The sequence below is a fragment of the Oncorhynchus gorbuscha genome, linkage group LG18 (genome assembly GCF_021184085.1).
Source record: "Oncorhynchus gorbuscha isolate QuinsamMale2020 ecotype Even-year linkage group LG18, OgorEven_v1.0, whole genome shotgun sequence".
NCBI classification, from domain to species: Eukaryota; Metazoa; Chordata; class Actinopteri; order Salmoniformes; family Salmonidae; genus Oncorhynchus; species Oncorhynchus gorbuscha.
Genome location: NC_060190.1, coordinates 15,824,236 through 15,838,229, shown reverse-complemented (window position 1 = coordinate 15,838,229; position 13,994 = coordinate 15,824,236). Strand labels below are relative to the sequence as shown.

The 13,994-nt window shown below is 47.1% G+C and overlaps 1 protein-coding gene across 6 annotated transcripts in view; it reads left to right on the top strand.

The window, feature by feature from the left end:
- LOC124003588 ((E3-independent) E2 ubiquitin-conjugating enzyme UBE2O-like) overlaps positions 1–13,994 on the top strand; it is a 53,736-nt gene extending 39,742 nt beyond the window's left edge. For 2 of the 6 annotated variants that reach the window (XM_046311954.1, XM_046311951.1), the window contains exons 11-21: positions 596–750; positions 2,562–2,674; positions 2,949–3,080; positions 3,309–3,407; positions 3,760–4,639; positions 4,868–5,004; positions 5,303–5,506; positions 8,572–8,629; positions 9,585–9,739; positions 10,655–11,232; positions 11,468–13,994. In XM_046311954.1, coding sequence (XP_046167910.1) covers positions 596–750; positions 2,562–2,674; positions 2,949–3,080; positions 3,309–3,407; positions 3,760–4,639; positions 4,868–5,004; positions 5,303–5,506; positions 8,572–8,629; positions 9,585–9,739; positions 10,655–11,232; positions 11,468–11,498 — 2,542 coding nt within the window. In that variant the 3' untranslated portion in view covers positions 11,499–13,994. Of the gene's footprint in view, positions 1–595; positions 751–2,561; positions 2,675–2,948; positions 3,081–3,308; positions 3,408–3,759; positions 4,640–4,867; positions 5,005–5,302; positions 5,507–8,571; positions 8,630–9,584; positions 9,740–10,654 lie in introns of all 6 variants that reach the window. The other 4 variants (XM_046311952.1, XM_046311956.1, XM_046311953.1 and 1 more) reach the window with 3 other exon arrangements.

Genomic DNA, 13,994 nt, shown 5'->3' with positions numbered 1-13,994 from the left:
CAGACGCTACCCAAGGCTGTCATTCCCCCCCCTTTTAAACTGCCTTGTAGATCAGATCTGGTGGTTAAATATAGCTGGCAGCTGATAAATCATGTAGCATGTGCTTAGGTGTGCCCAGATAACATCCAGGTCCTCTGATTGAAAGAGACAGAGAGAAAAAAATTAGATTGAGTTGCAGGGGGAGAGAGCGAGAGGAAGACTGATGGGGGAGGGGGGATACGACAGCAAGGAGGAGCTAGTGAGGCAGAGCAAGGGGGAGTTGGCTGAATTTCAGTGGGGGGGGATTAAATTGAGTTAGAGGAGAGAGTGATTTAAAGAAAAGACACTACATGAGATGAATATTATGGCTGGAGGGAGACAGTGACAGAGGATGCAAGGCAGAGGAGATTAGATTCGGCACCGCGGGATATCTTTGATTCACACTGCTGCTGCGCATATGGCTGAGTCAGTTTAACTTTCCGTTGTGTAACCTATAGGCATTTTCCACTCTTAACCAAAACAACTTAGTGAAATTGTTAGGCCTTGTCAGTGAATTCTAGTAAGTTAGTCACTAGTTCTAATATCTGCCATCTCCCTGTTTTTTTTTAACCGTCAGGGTAGCGGTAGAGGTTGTGTCCACCAAGACCTCGGCCGACGTCCTCTGGAAGGACGGCCGCATGGAGACACTCATCCGCTCCAATGACCTCATCCCCATCCAGCACCTGGACAACCACGAGTTCTGCCCCGGAGACTTTGTTGTCGACAAACGATGTAAGTAGCTAGTGCACTTCCCACTCGTATTCAGACCCCTTGACTTTTTCCACACTTTGTTACGTTATAGCATTATTCTAAAATAGATTTTTAAATTCCTTCATCAATCTACACACAATACCCCACAATGACAAAGCAAAAACAGGTTTTTAGACATTTTTGCAAATGTATTTAAAATAATACACAGAAATCAAATCAATGTTTTTTTTGTCACGTGTGTGCCTTTCCAAATCATAGTTCACGGTGCATGTTAGAGCAAAAACCAAGCCGTGAGGTCGATCGAATTGTCCGTATAGCTCAGAGACCGGGTTGTAGAGGCACAGATCTGTGGAAGGGTACCAAAACATTTCTGCAGCATTGAAGGTCTCCAAGAACACAGTGGCCTCCATCATCCTTAAATGGAAGAAGTTTGGGACCACCAAGACTCTTCCTAGAGCTGGCCTCTCGGCCAAACAATCAGGGAGGAGGAGCTTTGGTCAGGGAGTTGACCAAGAATACGATGGTCACTCTGACAGAGCTCCTCTGGAGATAGGCGAACCTTCCAGAAGGACAACCATCTCTGCAGCACTCCACCAATCAGGCCTTTGTGGTAGAGTGGCCTGACTGAAGCCACTCCTCAGTAAAAGGCAAGAAAGCCCACTTGGAGTTTGCCAAAAGGCACCTAAAGGACTTTGACCATGAGAAACAAGATTCACTGGAATGATTGAACTCTTTGGCCTGAATGCCAAGCATCACATCTGTAGGAAACCTGGCACCATCCCTACGGTGAAGCATGGTGGTGGCAGAATCATGTTGTGGGAATGTTGTTCAGCGGTAGGAACTTGGAGACTAGTCAGGATCGATGGAAAGATGAACGGAGTACAGGGAGATCCTTGATGAAATCCTGCTCCAGAGCACCCAGGACCTCAGACGGGGGCGAAGGTTCACCTTCCAACAGGACAACGACCCTAAGACACAGCCAAGACAACGCAGGAGTGACTTCGGGACAAGACTCTGAATGTCCTTGAGTGGCCCAACCAGAGCCCGGACTTTAACCCTATCGAACATCTCTGGAGAGACTTGAAAGTAGCTGTGAGGTGACACTCCCCATTCAACCTGACAGAGCTTGAGAGGATCTGCGGAGAAGAATGGGAGAAATTCCTCAAATACAGGTGTGCCAAGCTTGTAGTGTCATACCCAAGAAGAGTCCAGGCTGCAATTGCTGCCAAAGGTGCCTCAGCAAAGTACTGAGTAAAGGGTCTGAATACTTATCTAAATGTGATATTTCATAATAAAAAAAAATATATATATATATATTTTAAAAAAAACATTTCTCAACATATTTTTGGGAAAAAATATTTCAATTTCAGAAAAGGGTTGTACGGTAATAAAATATTGAAAAGTATGTGTATGTATATAGCACCAGTATCCTTTCTACATACTTTGTATGTGGTTTTAGTTTTTACGTGTACGCAGGGGAAACATGAATATAGGGGAAACACTGGCTATAATTGCTGGAGTAGAAAATAAAAATATCAGAGCCAGCACAGTACGGCTCAGGTCAGCCCTGTAATGTAAATCAGCTATTAGATCAGCTCATATTTAGGCCATTGTTTGACTGTACCACTATGTTTACTCTATTGTCTATATTTAACATGGTTTAAATATAGAGTTTATTTTGGTTCTGTAACTGTGGAGGAAGTAACCTGATAAATGGCTCCCTCGTTTGACTTTCATTTTCATACATGGTGTCCTTGGTGATACATTTTGTGCCTCAGGTCAGAAAGTAACTTCAGCTCTCTCTCTCGCTCTGTGTGTGTGTGGTCACACAGCCCAAGCCCCTACGGACCCAGGCGTGTACGGGGTCATCCAGTCGGGTGACCACAAGGGCAGGACGTGTGCCGTGAAGTGGATCAAACTCAACGCCTCCAGCGACAACGTAGAGGTCAGTCTGCTGGGCATTGTGGGTCGGCTCGGGTCATCCGGGGGAACAACAACCTTTTTTTATAATCCATAGCTCAATAGAAATTGAATTCGGGCCCGTCTGAAATTACTCTTCCACATTAACCTATTCCACATGTAGTGCACTACCTTGGGCCAAAGCAATAGCCCCATGGTCCTATTGCTCTGGTCAAAAATAGTGCACTTCATATGGTGGCTTATAGTGTCATTTGAGTTGCATTATATCAGTCTAATGGATGATAGTTTTGTTTGTTTAGGTCATAGGAGAAGAGGAGGATGTTAGTGTGTACGACATCGCCGACCACCCAGACTTCCACTTCCGTACCACTGATATCGTCATCAGGATAGGGAACTCTGAGAACGAGCGGAATACAGAGTGTGAGAACGATGTAAGTTCGAAAATGTCATTCATTTTGTCTGTTGACATGTTAGTAGTTTTCCTAGTGGCTCTTGGAGTGTTCTTTGCCGGTCCACGTTGTACAGGTGCTTTGGCCTGGTTACAGATCCACCATAGTTACTAAAAGCGTGCTCTGAAAGGAAATATCATCCAGTACAGTACTATAGTGTAGAAAGAGTATTTTCACATACCGGTCTTTTATCTTTTATCATCTGCCCAGACATCAGTAGGCCAGGTCTTCAGAGTGGACGTGAGCAGCAAGGTGGAGGTGGTGTGGGCTGACAACTCCATGACCATCGTCCTGCCACAGGTACTCATGGTAATTGTAGTCTTTCTGTCCGCATGCGAGGTTGTAGTGGTCACTAATCGGTGGCTCTGTTGGTTTCTGTTAAGTTTTTGTTGGCTTGTGTTCACTATACCAATGACGTGTCCTACTACTGTACCTTCTGCTCAGGTAATTGTGTGTTCATGCTAATTGTGTGTAATCTGAATTTGTGTTGCAGATAGCATGCTGCTGTGTGACTTGCTTGCTGCCCTTTTGAAAAATGTATTATTCTATAATGACATTTGATATTGACACAAAAAGCATTTAATGAAAGTTAGTAATTATTAATGACTGCCTATAAACGCGGCGATGATTTAGTTTGTTTTCTAACCCCCCTTCCATCTAGCACCTGTACAACGTGGAGTCTGAGATCGAGGAGACTGACTATGACTCCGTGGAGGAGAGCAGCAGTGGCCTGTCCACGGAGGAGTGGGAGGACGAGAGCGACAGCTGGGAGACTGACAACGGCCTGACTACCAACGAGGACGACCAGCACCCCGCCAACGAGGACACCGCCACCCCGGCCCCCACCGGCCCCAGCCCCTTCATCATCCCCCCCGAGGAGGGAGGCAAAGCAGGGGCTACCACCCCCACCAAGCCCCCTAACGCCATAGAGGACCAGGAGGGAGCTGGGGCTATAGCCAGCCCAGGCGCCGGTGCTGGAGGAACCACCCCTGGAGCAGGAGGGGGTGATGCTGCAGAGAAGCTCCCCGGGAAAGACTGCACGCCGCGGGGCTTCCGTGAGCTCAAGGAGGCCCTGAAGATCCTGGAGAGCCTGAAGAACATGACCGTGGAGCAGCTATGGACGGGCGGCTCGCCTACCTCGCCCACATCCGGTGCCACGCCCTCCGCCAACGGGACTAACGCCAACACCGCCACTGCCGTCACGCCAGAGAAACCCACCAAGGAGAAGCGCTTCCTGGATGACATCAAGAAGCTTCAGGAGAACCTGAGAAAGACCCTGGACAATGTGGCCATCGTGGAGGAGGAGCGGATGGAGGCGGTGGTGGAGGCCGGAGGAGGCGGCGCAGGAGGAGGTGGGAGTACGGAAGGAGGAGAAAGAGGGGGTGAAGAAAGGCCCCAGGAGGAGGTGGCGAAGACGCCAGGCACGGCACCAGAGTGGCCCAGCGATACGCCTGTCTTGTGCCAACAGAGTGGTGGCAAGCCCGGCGTCACCTTCACCAGTGCCAAGGGAGAGGTGTTCTCTGTGCTGGAGTGGTCACCAGGTGAGGACGCAATACTGTGCTTTTAGCTTGTCATTGTTTGAGTCTTTGTTCCTGAGACATCCACTAAACTAGTAGTACTGGGAGAAGAATACACCCCATGACTTAAATAGCTCCAAAAATGCCCTGTTCAAACATTTAAATGCACTGGTCCATTACTTCAGATGGCCTTTTCAAATAATCACTAAATGCCTTGTTGGAATGCCACAACATTTATCTGACTCCTGCCAGACACCCACACCTTTAAGAAGATGGAGTTCCAGCCGGCCGAGGCCAAGAAGTTTTTCAGCACCGTGAGGAAGGAGATGGCTCTGCTGGCTACCTCGCTGCCCGACGGCATCATGGTGAAAACCTTCGAGGACCGCATGGTACGCTAACAGACACCGGAGAAGAGCGCCGTTTGGAAGTGATCCGAATGTAGTCGATTATAGCCAAGTATTAAATTGCATCAGACCACTCTTCAGTGGCTAAAGTGACTCCGGTTTTGAGCTGCCAGTTTCTCTGCACTCATTAAACACTTGATTTAAAAACCTCTTTGTGCTGTTATTTCTGAAGATAAGTGATAATTCTGATGATGATGGTGAACATGTGCTACTCTCGTTGACATTTGAAGTGGCTCTCCATTCGTCTCCTCTGTTTCTTCACCTCGTCCCCCTCTCTTTACAGGACCTGTTCTCAGCTCTGATCAAGGGGCCCACGCGCACCCCTTACGAGGACGGCCTGTTCCTCTTCGACATCCAGCTGCCAAACATTTACCCGTCGGTGCCGCCCCTCTTCCGCTACCTGTCACAGTGCAGTGGGCGCCTCAACCCCAACCTCTACGACAACGGCAAGGTCTGCGTCAGCCTGCTGGGCACCTGGATCGGCAAGGTGAAAGTAGACCTTTATCCTGCCCTTAAAGAAGTGTGATACTCTGTATTTTGGGTATTTTATTAGGATTCCTGGGGCCCACACAAAACATGAAACATGACATAATACAGAACATTAATAGACAAGGACAATGTCAATACACAAACTACAGTATCTAGGTCAAATACTTAGACCACCCATTACCGTTCCTTTGACTGTTCTTCGACCGCCCATGACCTTCCCTTTGACTGTTCTTAGACCACCCATTACCTTCCCTTTGACTGTTCTTAGACCACCCATTACCTTCCCTTTGACTGTTCTTAGACCACCCATTACCTTCCCTTTGACTGTTCTTAGACCGCCCATTACCTTCCCTTTGACTGTTCTTAGACCGCCCATTACCTTCCCTTTGACTGTTCTTAGACCGCCCATTACCTTCCCTTTGACTGTTCTTAGACCGCCCATTACCTTCCCTTTGACTGTTCTTAGACCACCCATTACCTTCCCTTTGACTGTTCTTCGACCACCCATTACCTTCCCTTTGACTGTTCTTAGACCACCCATTACCTTCCCTTTGACTGTTCTTAGACCACCCATGACCTTCCCTTTGACTGTTCTTCGACCGCCCATGACCTTCCCTTTGACTGTTCTTCCCGCCCATGACCTTCCCTTTGACTGTTCTTCGACCACCCATGACCTTCCCTTTGACTGTTCTTAGACCGCCCATTACCTTCCCTTTGACTGTTCTTCGACCACCCATGACCTTCCCTTTGACTGTTCTTAGACCGCCCATGACCTTCCCTTTGACTGTTCTTAGACCACCCATTACCTTCCCTTTGACTGTTCTTAGACCGCCCATTACTGTCCCTTTGACTGTTCTTAGACCGCCCATTACTGTCCCTTTGACTGTTCTTAGACCGCCCATTACCTTCCCTTTGACTGTTCTTAGACCGCCCATTACCTTCCCTTTGACTGTTCTTAGACCGCCCATTACCTTCCCTTTGACTGTTCTTAGACCGCCCATTACCTTCCCTTTGACTGTTCTTAGACCGCCCATTACTGTCCCTTTGACTGTTCTTAGACCGCCCATTACTGTCCCTTTGACTGTTCTTAGACCACCCATTACCTTCCCTTTGACTGTTCTTAGACCACCCATTACCTTCCCTTTGACTGTTCTTAGACCGCCCATTACCGTCCCTTTGACTGTTCTTAGACCGCCCATTACTGTCCCTTTGACTGTTCTTAGACCGCCCATTACCGTCCCTTTGACTGTTCTTAGACCACCCATTACTGTCCCTTTTTGACTGTTCTTAGACCACCCATTACCTTCCCTTTGACTGTTCTTAGACCGCCCATTACCGTCCCTTTGACTGTTCTTAGACCACCCATTACTGTCCCTTTTTGACTGTTCTTAGACCACCCATTACCTTCCCTTTGACTGTTCTTAGACCACCCATTACCTTCCCTTTGACTGTTCTTAGACCGCCCATTACCTTCCCTTTGACTGTTCTTAGACCGCCCATTACCTTCCCTTTGACTGTTCTTAGACCGCCCATTACCTTCCCTTTGACTGTTCTTAGACCACCCATTACCTTCCCTTTGACTGTTCTTCGACCACCCATTACCTTCCCTTTGACTGTTCTTAGACCACCCATTACCTTCCCTTTGACTGTTCTTAGACCACCCATGACCTTCCCTTTGACTGTTCTTCGACCGCCCATGACCTTCCCTTTGACTGTTCTTCGACCGCCCATGACCTTCCCTTTGACTGTTCTTCGACCACCCATGACCTTCCCTTTGACTGTTCTTAGACCGCCCATTACCTTCCCTTTGACTGTTCTTCGACCACCCATGACCTTCCCTTTGACTGTTCTTAGACCGCCCATGACCTTCCCTTTGACTGTTCTTAGACCACCCATTACCTTCCCTTTGACTGTTCTTAGACTGCCCATTACTGTCCCTTTGACTGTTCTTAGACCGCCCATTACTGTCCCTTTGACTGTTCTTAGACCGCCCATTACCTTCCCTTTGACTGTTCTTAGACCGCCCATTACCTTCCCTTTGACTGTTCTTAGACCGCCCATTACCTTCCCTTTGACTGTTCTTAGACCGCCCATTACCTTCCCTTTGACTGTTCTTAGACCGCCCATTACTGTCCCTTTGACTGTTCTTAGACCGCCCATTACTGTCCCTTTGACTGTTCTTAGACCGCCCATTACCGTCCCTTTGACTGTTCTTAGACCGCCCATTACCGTCCCTTTGACTGTTCTTAGACCACCCATTACTGTCCCTTTTTGACTGTTCTTAGACCACCCATTACCTTCCCTTTGACTGCTCTTAGACCGCCCATTACTGTCCCTTTGACTGCTCTTAGACCGCCCATTACCGTCCCTTTGACTGTTCTTAGACCACCCATTACCTTCCCTTTGACTGTTCTTAGACCACCCATTACCTTCCCTTTGACTGTTCTTAGACCGCCCATTACCGTCCCTTTGACTGTTCTTAGACCGCCCATTACTGTCCCTTTGACTGTTCTTAGACCGCCCATTACCGTCCCTTTGACTGTTCTTAGACCACCCATTACTGTCCCTTTTTGACTGTTCTTAGACCACCCATTACCGTCCCTTTGACTGTTCTTAGACCACCCATTACCGTCCCTTTGACTGTTCTTAGACCACCCATTACCGTCCCTTTGACTGTTCTTAGACCGCCCATGACCTTCCCTTTGACTGTTCTTAGACCACCCATTACTGTCCCTTTTTGACTGTTCTTAGACCACCCATTACCTTCCCTTTGACTGCTCTTAGACCGCCCATTACTGTCCCTTTGACTGCTCTTAGACCGCCCATTACCGTCCCTTTGACTGTTCTTAGACCACCCATTACTGTCCCTTTTTGACTGTTCTTAGACCACCCATTACCTTCCCTTTGACTGTTCTTAGACCACCCATTACCGTCCCTTTGACTGTTCTTAGACCACCCATTACTGTCCCTTTTTGACTTTAAAAAAAATGTTATTTTGAACATTTTATAATCTGTTTGTATAAAATGTACCTCACACAGTCTTCTCTGTTTATCAATCCTCAGGGTACAGAGAGGTGGACCAGCAAGTCTAGCCTGCTGCAAGTGCTCATCTCCATCCAAGGCGAGTCTAAACTGACCTCACTAGACCTACTTTTAAAGTCACGCGTACAGATTTGATTTGATCCTTCACCAGGTCAGGTTCAGGTCCTCTAGGGACCCCCCCAATTGTCTTCCCTGCAGCAGAAGTCAATGTTTTATTCATGCCGTCCATATACACGTCGGCTCCAGCTGCAGTGAGTGTCACACACCATCCCCCTCTGACAACGCTGTCGTGGTTAAACTGCCTCAACTTCCCATCAGCAATAGTCAACTCAGGATGTTGGAGACAATTTTAGGATTTGTTGAAGTGGAAGTGTTTTGAATCTTTCCGTACACTAGAATAAAGGGTCAATGTGGGAATATCTTTGATTTCTAAGGTATTTGGGTCCTTAGTAACTTAATGGTCCAATTTAGCTCAATATCAAATCATTTCTGGGTAACAATTAAGTACCTTACTGTGATTGTGTTCAATTAAAATTGCAAAAAGAAACAAATGTCTTCTCAGCAAAGAGCAATTTCTCAAGCAGGATTTTGGCTTGGACTGTCTGGAAGTGCTCTGAGTCGGGAGGGGGAAACTAGCTGTTATTGGCAGAGAGGTTTGGAATTCTCTTAATGGTCTATTAACTAATTTACCGGTACGCCTGGCACCTACTACCATACCCTGTTCAAAGGCACTTCAATCGTTTGTCTTGCCCAGTCACCCTCTGAATGGCACACATACACAATCCATGTGTTAAGGCTTAAAATTCCTTCTTTAACCCGTCTCCTACCCTTCATCTACACTGATTTGAAGTGGATTTAACAAGTGACATCATTAAGTGATCATCGCTTTCACCTGGTCAGTCTGTCATGGAAATTTGTATAGTCTGTGTATATAAAATGCAGGACGATAGTTTTTTTTTGACTGCACTGTGCCTTCAATGCTTAATTGTGGGTCTTGTAGAATCTAAAGAGTGTGCTCTGTGTGTCTCTCCCAGGCCTGATCCTGGTCAACGAGCCCTACTACAATGAGGCAGGTTTTGACAGTGACCGGGGCCTGCAGGAAGGCTATGAGAACAGTCGCTGCTACAACGAGATGGCCCTCATCAAGATGGTGCAGTCCATGACCCAGCTGCTGCAGACTCCTATCGAGGTCGGGATCCAATTTCATCTGATTTTATTTGTCTGGAGTCGATCTGTTTTGTTTAGATTTTATATTTGTGTGAATACGAACGGTTAAAAATCCCCCCCAAAATTGACAGTTATTATATACTGATAGTTGCTCTACAAATTTGAGCTGTAAATCAGTGCCAAAGACACATTTCAATTTTCTGAAAATGTTTGTTCATTTATGTTATTACTGGATAAGCCGGGGACAAATGGCAGGTGGTGATGGATAGTTATAGTTGGGTGGTTGTCGTGGTAGAGGTCTGTAAATATTGTACAAATGTTTTATTTTATTTTTACTAACGTTTTTGATAACTATGAGTTTTTATTGCATATCTTGTGTTTTTGAGCCACGGATTTGCAGATTGACTGACAGGTTAACTCTTTTTGGCTTTGCTAGCTGGCGAAATCTTTTTGTTTTGAAATGAACCTGGACACAGTAGGATACCAGCTTTTTTGTTTCACCTGGCTGCCAGTTCATAATCTTTTGAACATAGTTTGAGGAGTTGCCTGACACTCCATAGGAATGGAAGATGGAGTCAGACAGCACTGCTGAGGCAGAGGGCTGGTGGTGAGGCGACTGGCTACTATTCTGAACTCCGTGTGGTGAGCTTTTGGCGTCCAGAGCTGCTGAGGCATCATCCTAGTGGGTGTTACACTGAGTGGAAGAGGAGAAGTTCAGTGGCTAAAAGACCCTCTCATCACCATCTACCCTCCTCTGACCAGCTCCCTCCGCTTAAGCCATGAACTGACCATCTCCATCTTCGGAGGGAAGACTTTGCCTCTATCGGTTGACCTGTCATGATGTTTTGCTTGTTTGTTTTTGCTCTTGAAGCGCTTTGAGATTCAGATCACTGTGAGATTGAACTATAATGAATCTATTTTGTCTGCTTCCAAACAGGTGTTCCAGCAGGAGATCCGGCAGCACTTCACATCCAACGGCTGGCGCCTGGTGCACCGCCTGGAGGCCTGGCTGGAGCTCCACGAGCTAGCTGAGAGGGGCCCGCCGCCAAGGCCATCCCGGGACAGGCCTCCCTCAGTGGGGCCTCTAGACGAGACACTCCCCTTGGATCTTCTGGCCCACAGCACTCCCAACAAGCACCAGGGCACCGGGGATGAAGAGCTGGAGGACTCTGGCCTAAGCTTTTCCACCATCGCCGCCTCCCAGCAGGAGCTCAGCCAGAACTTGGACTGCGACGGCACCGTCTCGGCCAGTGAGGTGGCCGGGGCGAGCGTGGTGGTCTCCGGGTCGGTTAGGGGGGCCGCCTCAGACTCCGCAGGCGGTAGCCAGCCGGCGGTGCGACCAAAGAAGCGCAGGAAGAGCTACCGGAGCTTCCTGCCCGAGCGGAGTGGGTATCCAGACATTGGCTTCCCCCTCTTTCCTCTCTCCAAGGGCTTTGTGAAGAGTGTGCGCTGCGTGCTGCTGCAGTACCGGGCCGCCTTGGCCGCCACCTCCATCCCCGACCACGTAGAGGACAAGTAAGTGACTAGTGACTCCCCCAACGCCCACCACCACCTCAATCCTCAGCCCACCCTCCAAGAGCTGCACTGTGCCCTCAATGATCTCCCAAATAGCCCCTGTACCCTCTGATCCCCCTTGACCAGCTGCTGCCCAGTGCCCCTGCCCCTCGGCCATCTATCGAGTGCACTCTTGCTCCCCCCTCCCCTTCCTCTGACCACTAGAAGCTAACTAGGTGTATGCGCTTTCCTTCAGTGTCCAGAGTCCAGACAGAGGCCAGATGTGAAGGGAGAGGAGTGGGAGTGTCTTATGGAGATCTAAGCCACGGACCATAAGCACCCTCCCCCATATTGGACCTTCTGCGCTCTCATGGACACACAGACGAGGAGCGAGAGCCTCGACTGGAAGGCAGCGCCACACGTCTGCTCCTCGTGGGCCCTGACGGACGAGAGAGGAGGAAGGAGAGGAAGAGATGTAGAGAAGCTGGTTTGTTTAAAAAAAGGTGCCATTGACTTGCATCGTCTATAGCTGCTGTAAGGGGAAGTGGAATTACCTGAAGAGAGACATTCTTTGTCGAATTGGCGCCACAAATTAAAATGTTACTCCGTTGTGTCAATTGGATCTAAAAAACGAAATGGAGACAGTAGCCATGGCCTCCTGGAATCTGCAAGGTCAAAAAGTGCAACCCGGATTGATTCTCTAAGCTGGGTTTTCTCTGAACTACGTTTCCCAGTATGCCTGGCTCCTTTGACCCTAGCGGGCACCCTTAGTACTGCTCCTATGCCCCGTTACCACCCTGCACTCTCCAATCAACAGACAATCTCGGCAGGGCTGGGCACCTTTTGACATGCTGACATAGAGTTTCTTTTTAAAGTAGATGTTACTGGGTGTTTTGCTTTTTGCCCTGCTCCTGTTGTTCTTTCTCGACTTTAGAGACACACTATCTGAATGTTATTAACTGCCCACCTACAACCGCTTCCTTCTGCTATGTCCTTGCTGGTTTCCTCGCCAATCGCTCGCACCAAAACATGTCGTTGCAGAAACACTTGAGTGACAAGTTTACATACTAATCACCACTTCTGGATGTTATCTACACTACTAGGCCCTACGGTACATTGCTGGCTCTAGAGGAGTGCAGTTACACGTAACTATATGAAGGACAGTCTGTTTCCTCTAGGTAAGGTCAAATGAGCTCTTTAATATCTTTGACTGTAGAACGTTTCCATTCTAAGACTTGATAACTTTCTGACACTGTACAGACTTTTTATTTTTTATTTTAAGTTATCACCCATTTCGGTCTTAAGACTTTTTTCTTTTCTTCAAGGGATCAAGGCTAGGTTGAAATTATACAGTGTAAGGCAGTGTTCGAAAAACACATTCATTGGACCAGCACAGTTGCTGATTCTACAGGATTAGTGTTGAAAATGTGACCAGTGGCTGTAGATAATTTGAGAAGAAAAAAATGTTGAAATGAATAGAATGACAGAAACATGAGTTTGTTGAGTAGTTAAGCTGAAATTCACTATGATGCCCGCAATTTCTGTACTGCTAACATTAACTTCCATTCATTTTCGCTCTGGCGCTGGTTCAATTTAATGTTTATTTTCTAATTCTTCTCCATAGAATTATTACGTTGTCTTAACCTTCTCCATCTTCAAGGTGGTGACCTTTTTCATTTATTGCAGCTTTTATTGACCTTTTGAGCCACTTTAAAGGCTGGTCGTTCAGAATGGTCCTCCAGAGCTATCCCCCAATCCCCTCTTCTGCTCACTCATTAGGCTACTACTAGAGACGGGGCCACAACAGTGCACATGACACGAGTAAAAACGCGATCTATTCCATCACTAAATGAGTCTTATCTCAACATGTTGCCTTACTTGAATTGTTCTTCTTATTAATACATTATCAGACCCTAATGTACAGAGCTGCTTGTTACCCCGGCCTGATACCCACGACATTCACCCCCATTCCAGTGTTCAGAGGTTGGTTGTCTAACATCAGATCTGGGGTCAGCTTTCCCTGGACTTGTGCTTAATTTAACCATTTGGAGGTAGGAAAAATGAATAATAAATATAACATAACTGATTCCAGATCTGTTTTGACAATGGCAACAGCCCACAAGTTGAATGATAAAGTTACAGTTTCAGCCACTGTATTCCAGTGTTACTCTGAACTGCTGTTTGTTCGGTGATGGAGATTGATAGAAGTTTGTAGACAGATTGAGTGTGGATGCAGAAGCTTTATACTTGATTTGGTTTTGTTCTTGCCCTTTTGCCATGAGCACGATGGAGTGTCACTGTCCCCAAGATCGGAGTGCTGTCCTGTTCTCTTTAATTTTCCCAGTTTAAAGGGTGAATGATGCACTTTTGACAATATGGCCTCTGGCATAGTCATGCTTGTACTTTGTGATATTACTTTTATATTTCTTTAAATTATTGCTGGTTTGTTTATACTTGCTTGAATTGGGTAAAAATGGTCAGTGTTCTAAACTCAGCAAAAAAAGAAACCTCTCACTGTCAACTGCGTTTTATTTTCAGCAAACTTAACATGTGTAAATATTTGTATGAACATAAGATTCAAGAACAGACATAAACTGAACAAGTTCCACAGACATGTGACTAACATAAATAGAATGTGTCCCTTAACAAAGAGAGGAGGTCAAAATCAAAAGTAACAGTCGGTATCTGGTGTGGCCACCAGCTGCATTAAGTACTGCAGTGCATCTCCGCCTCATTCCCCCCACTCTTCCACCAAGGCACCAGCAAGTTCCTGGACATTTCTG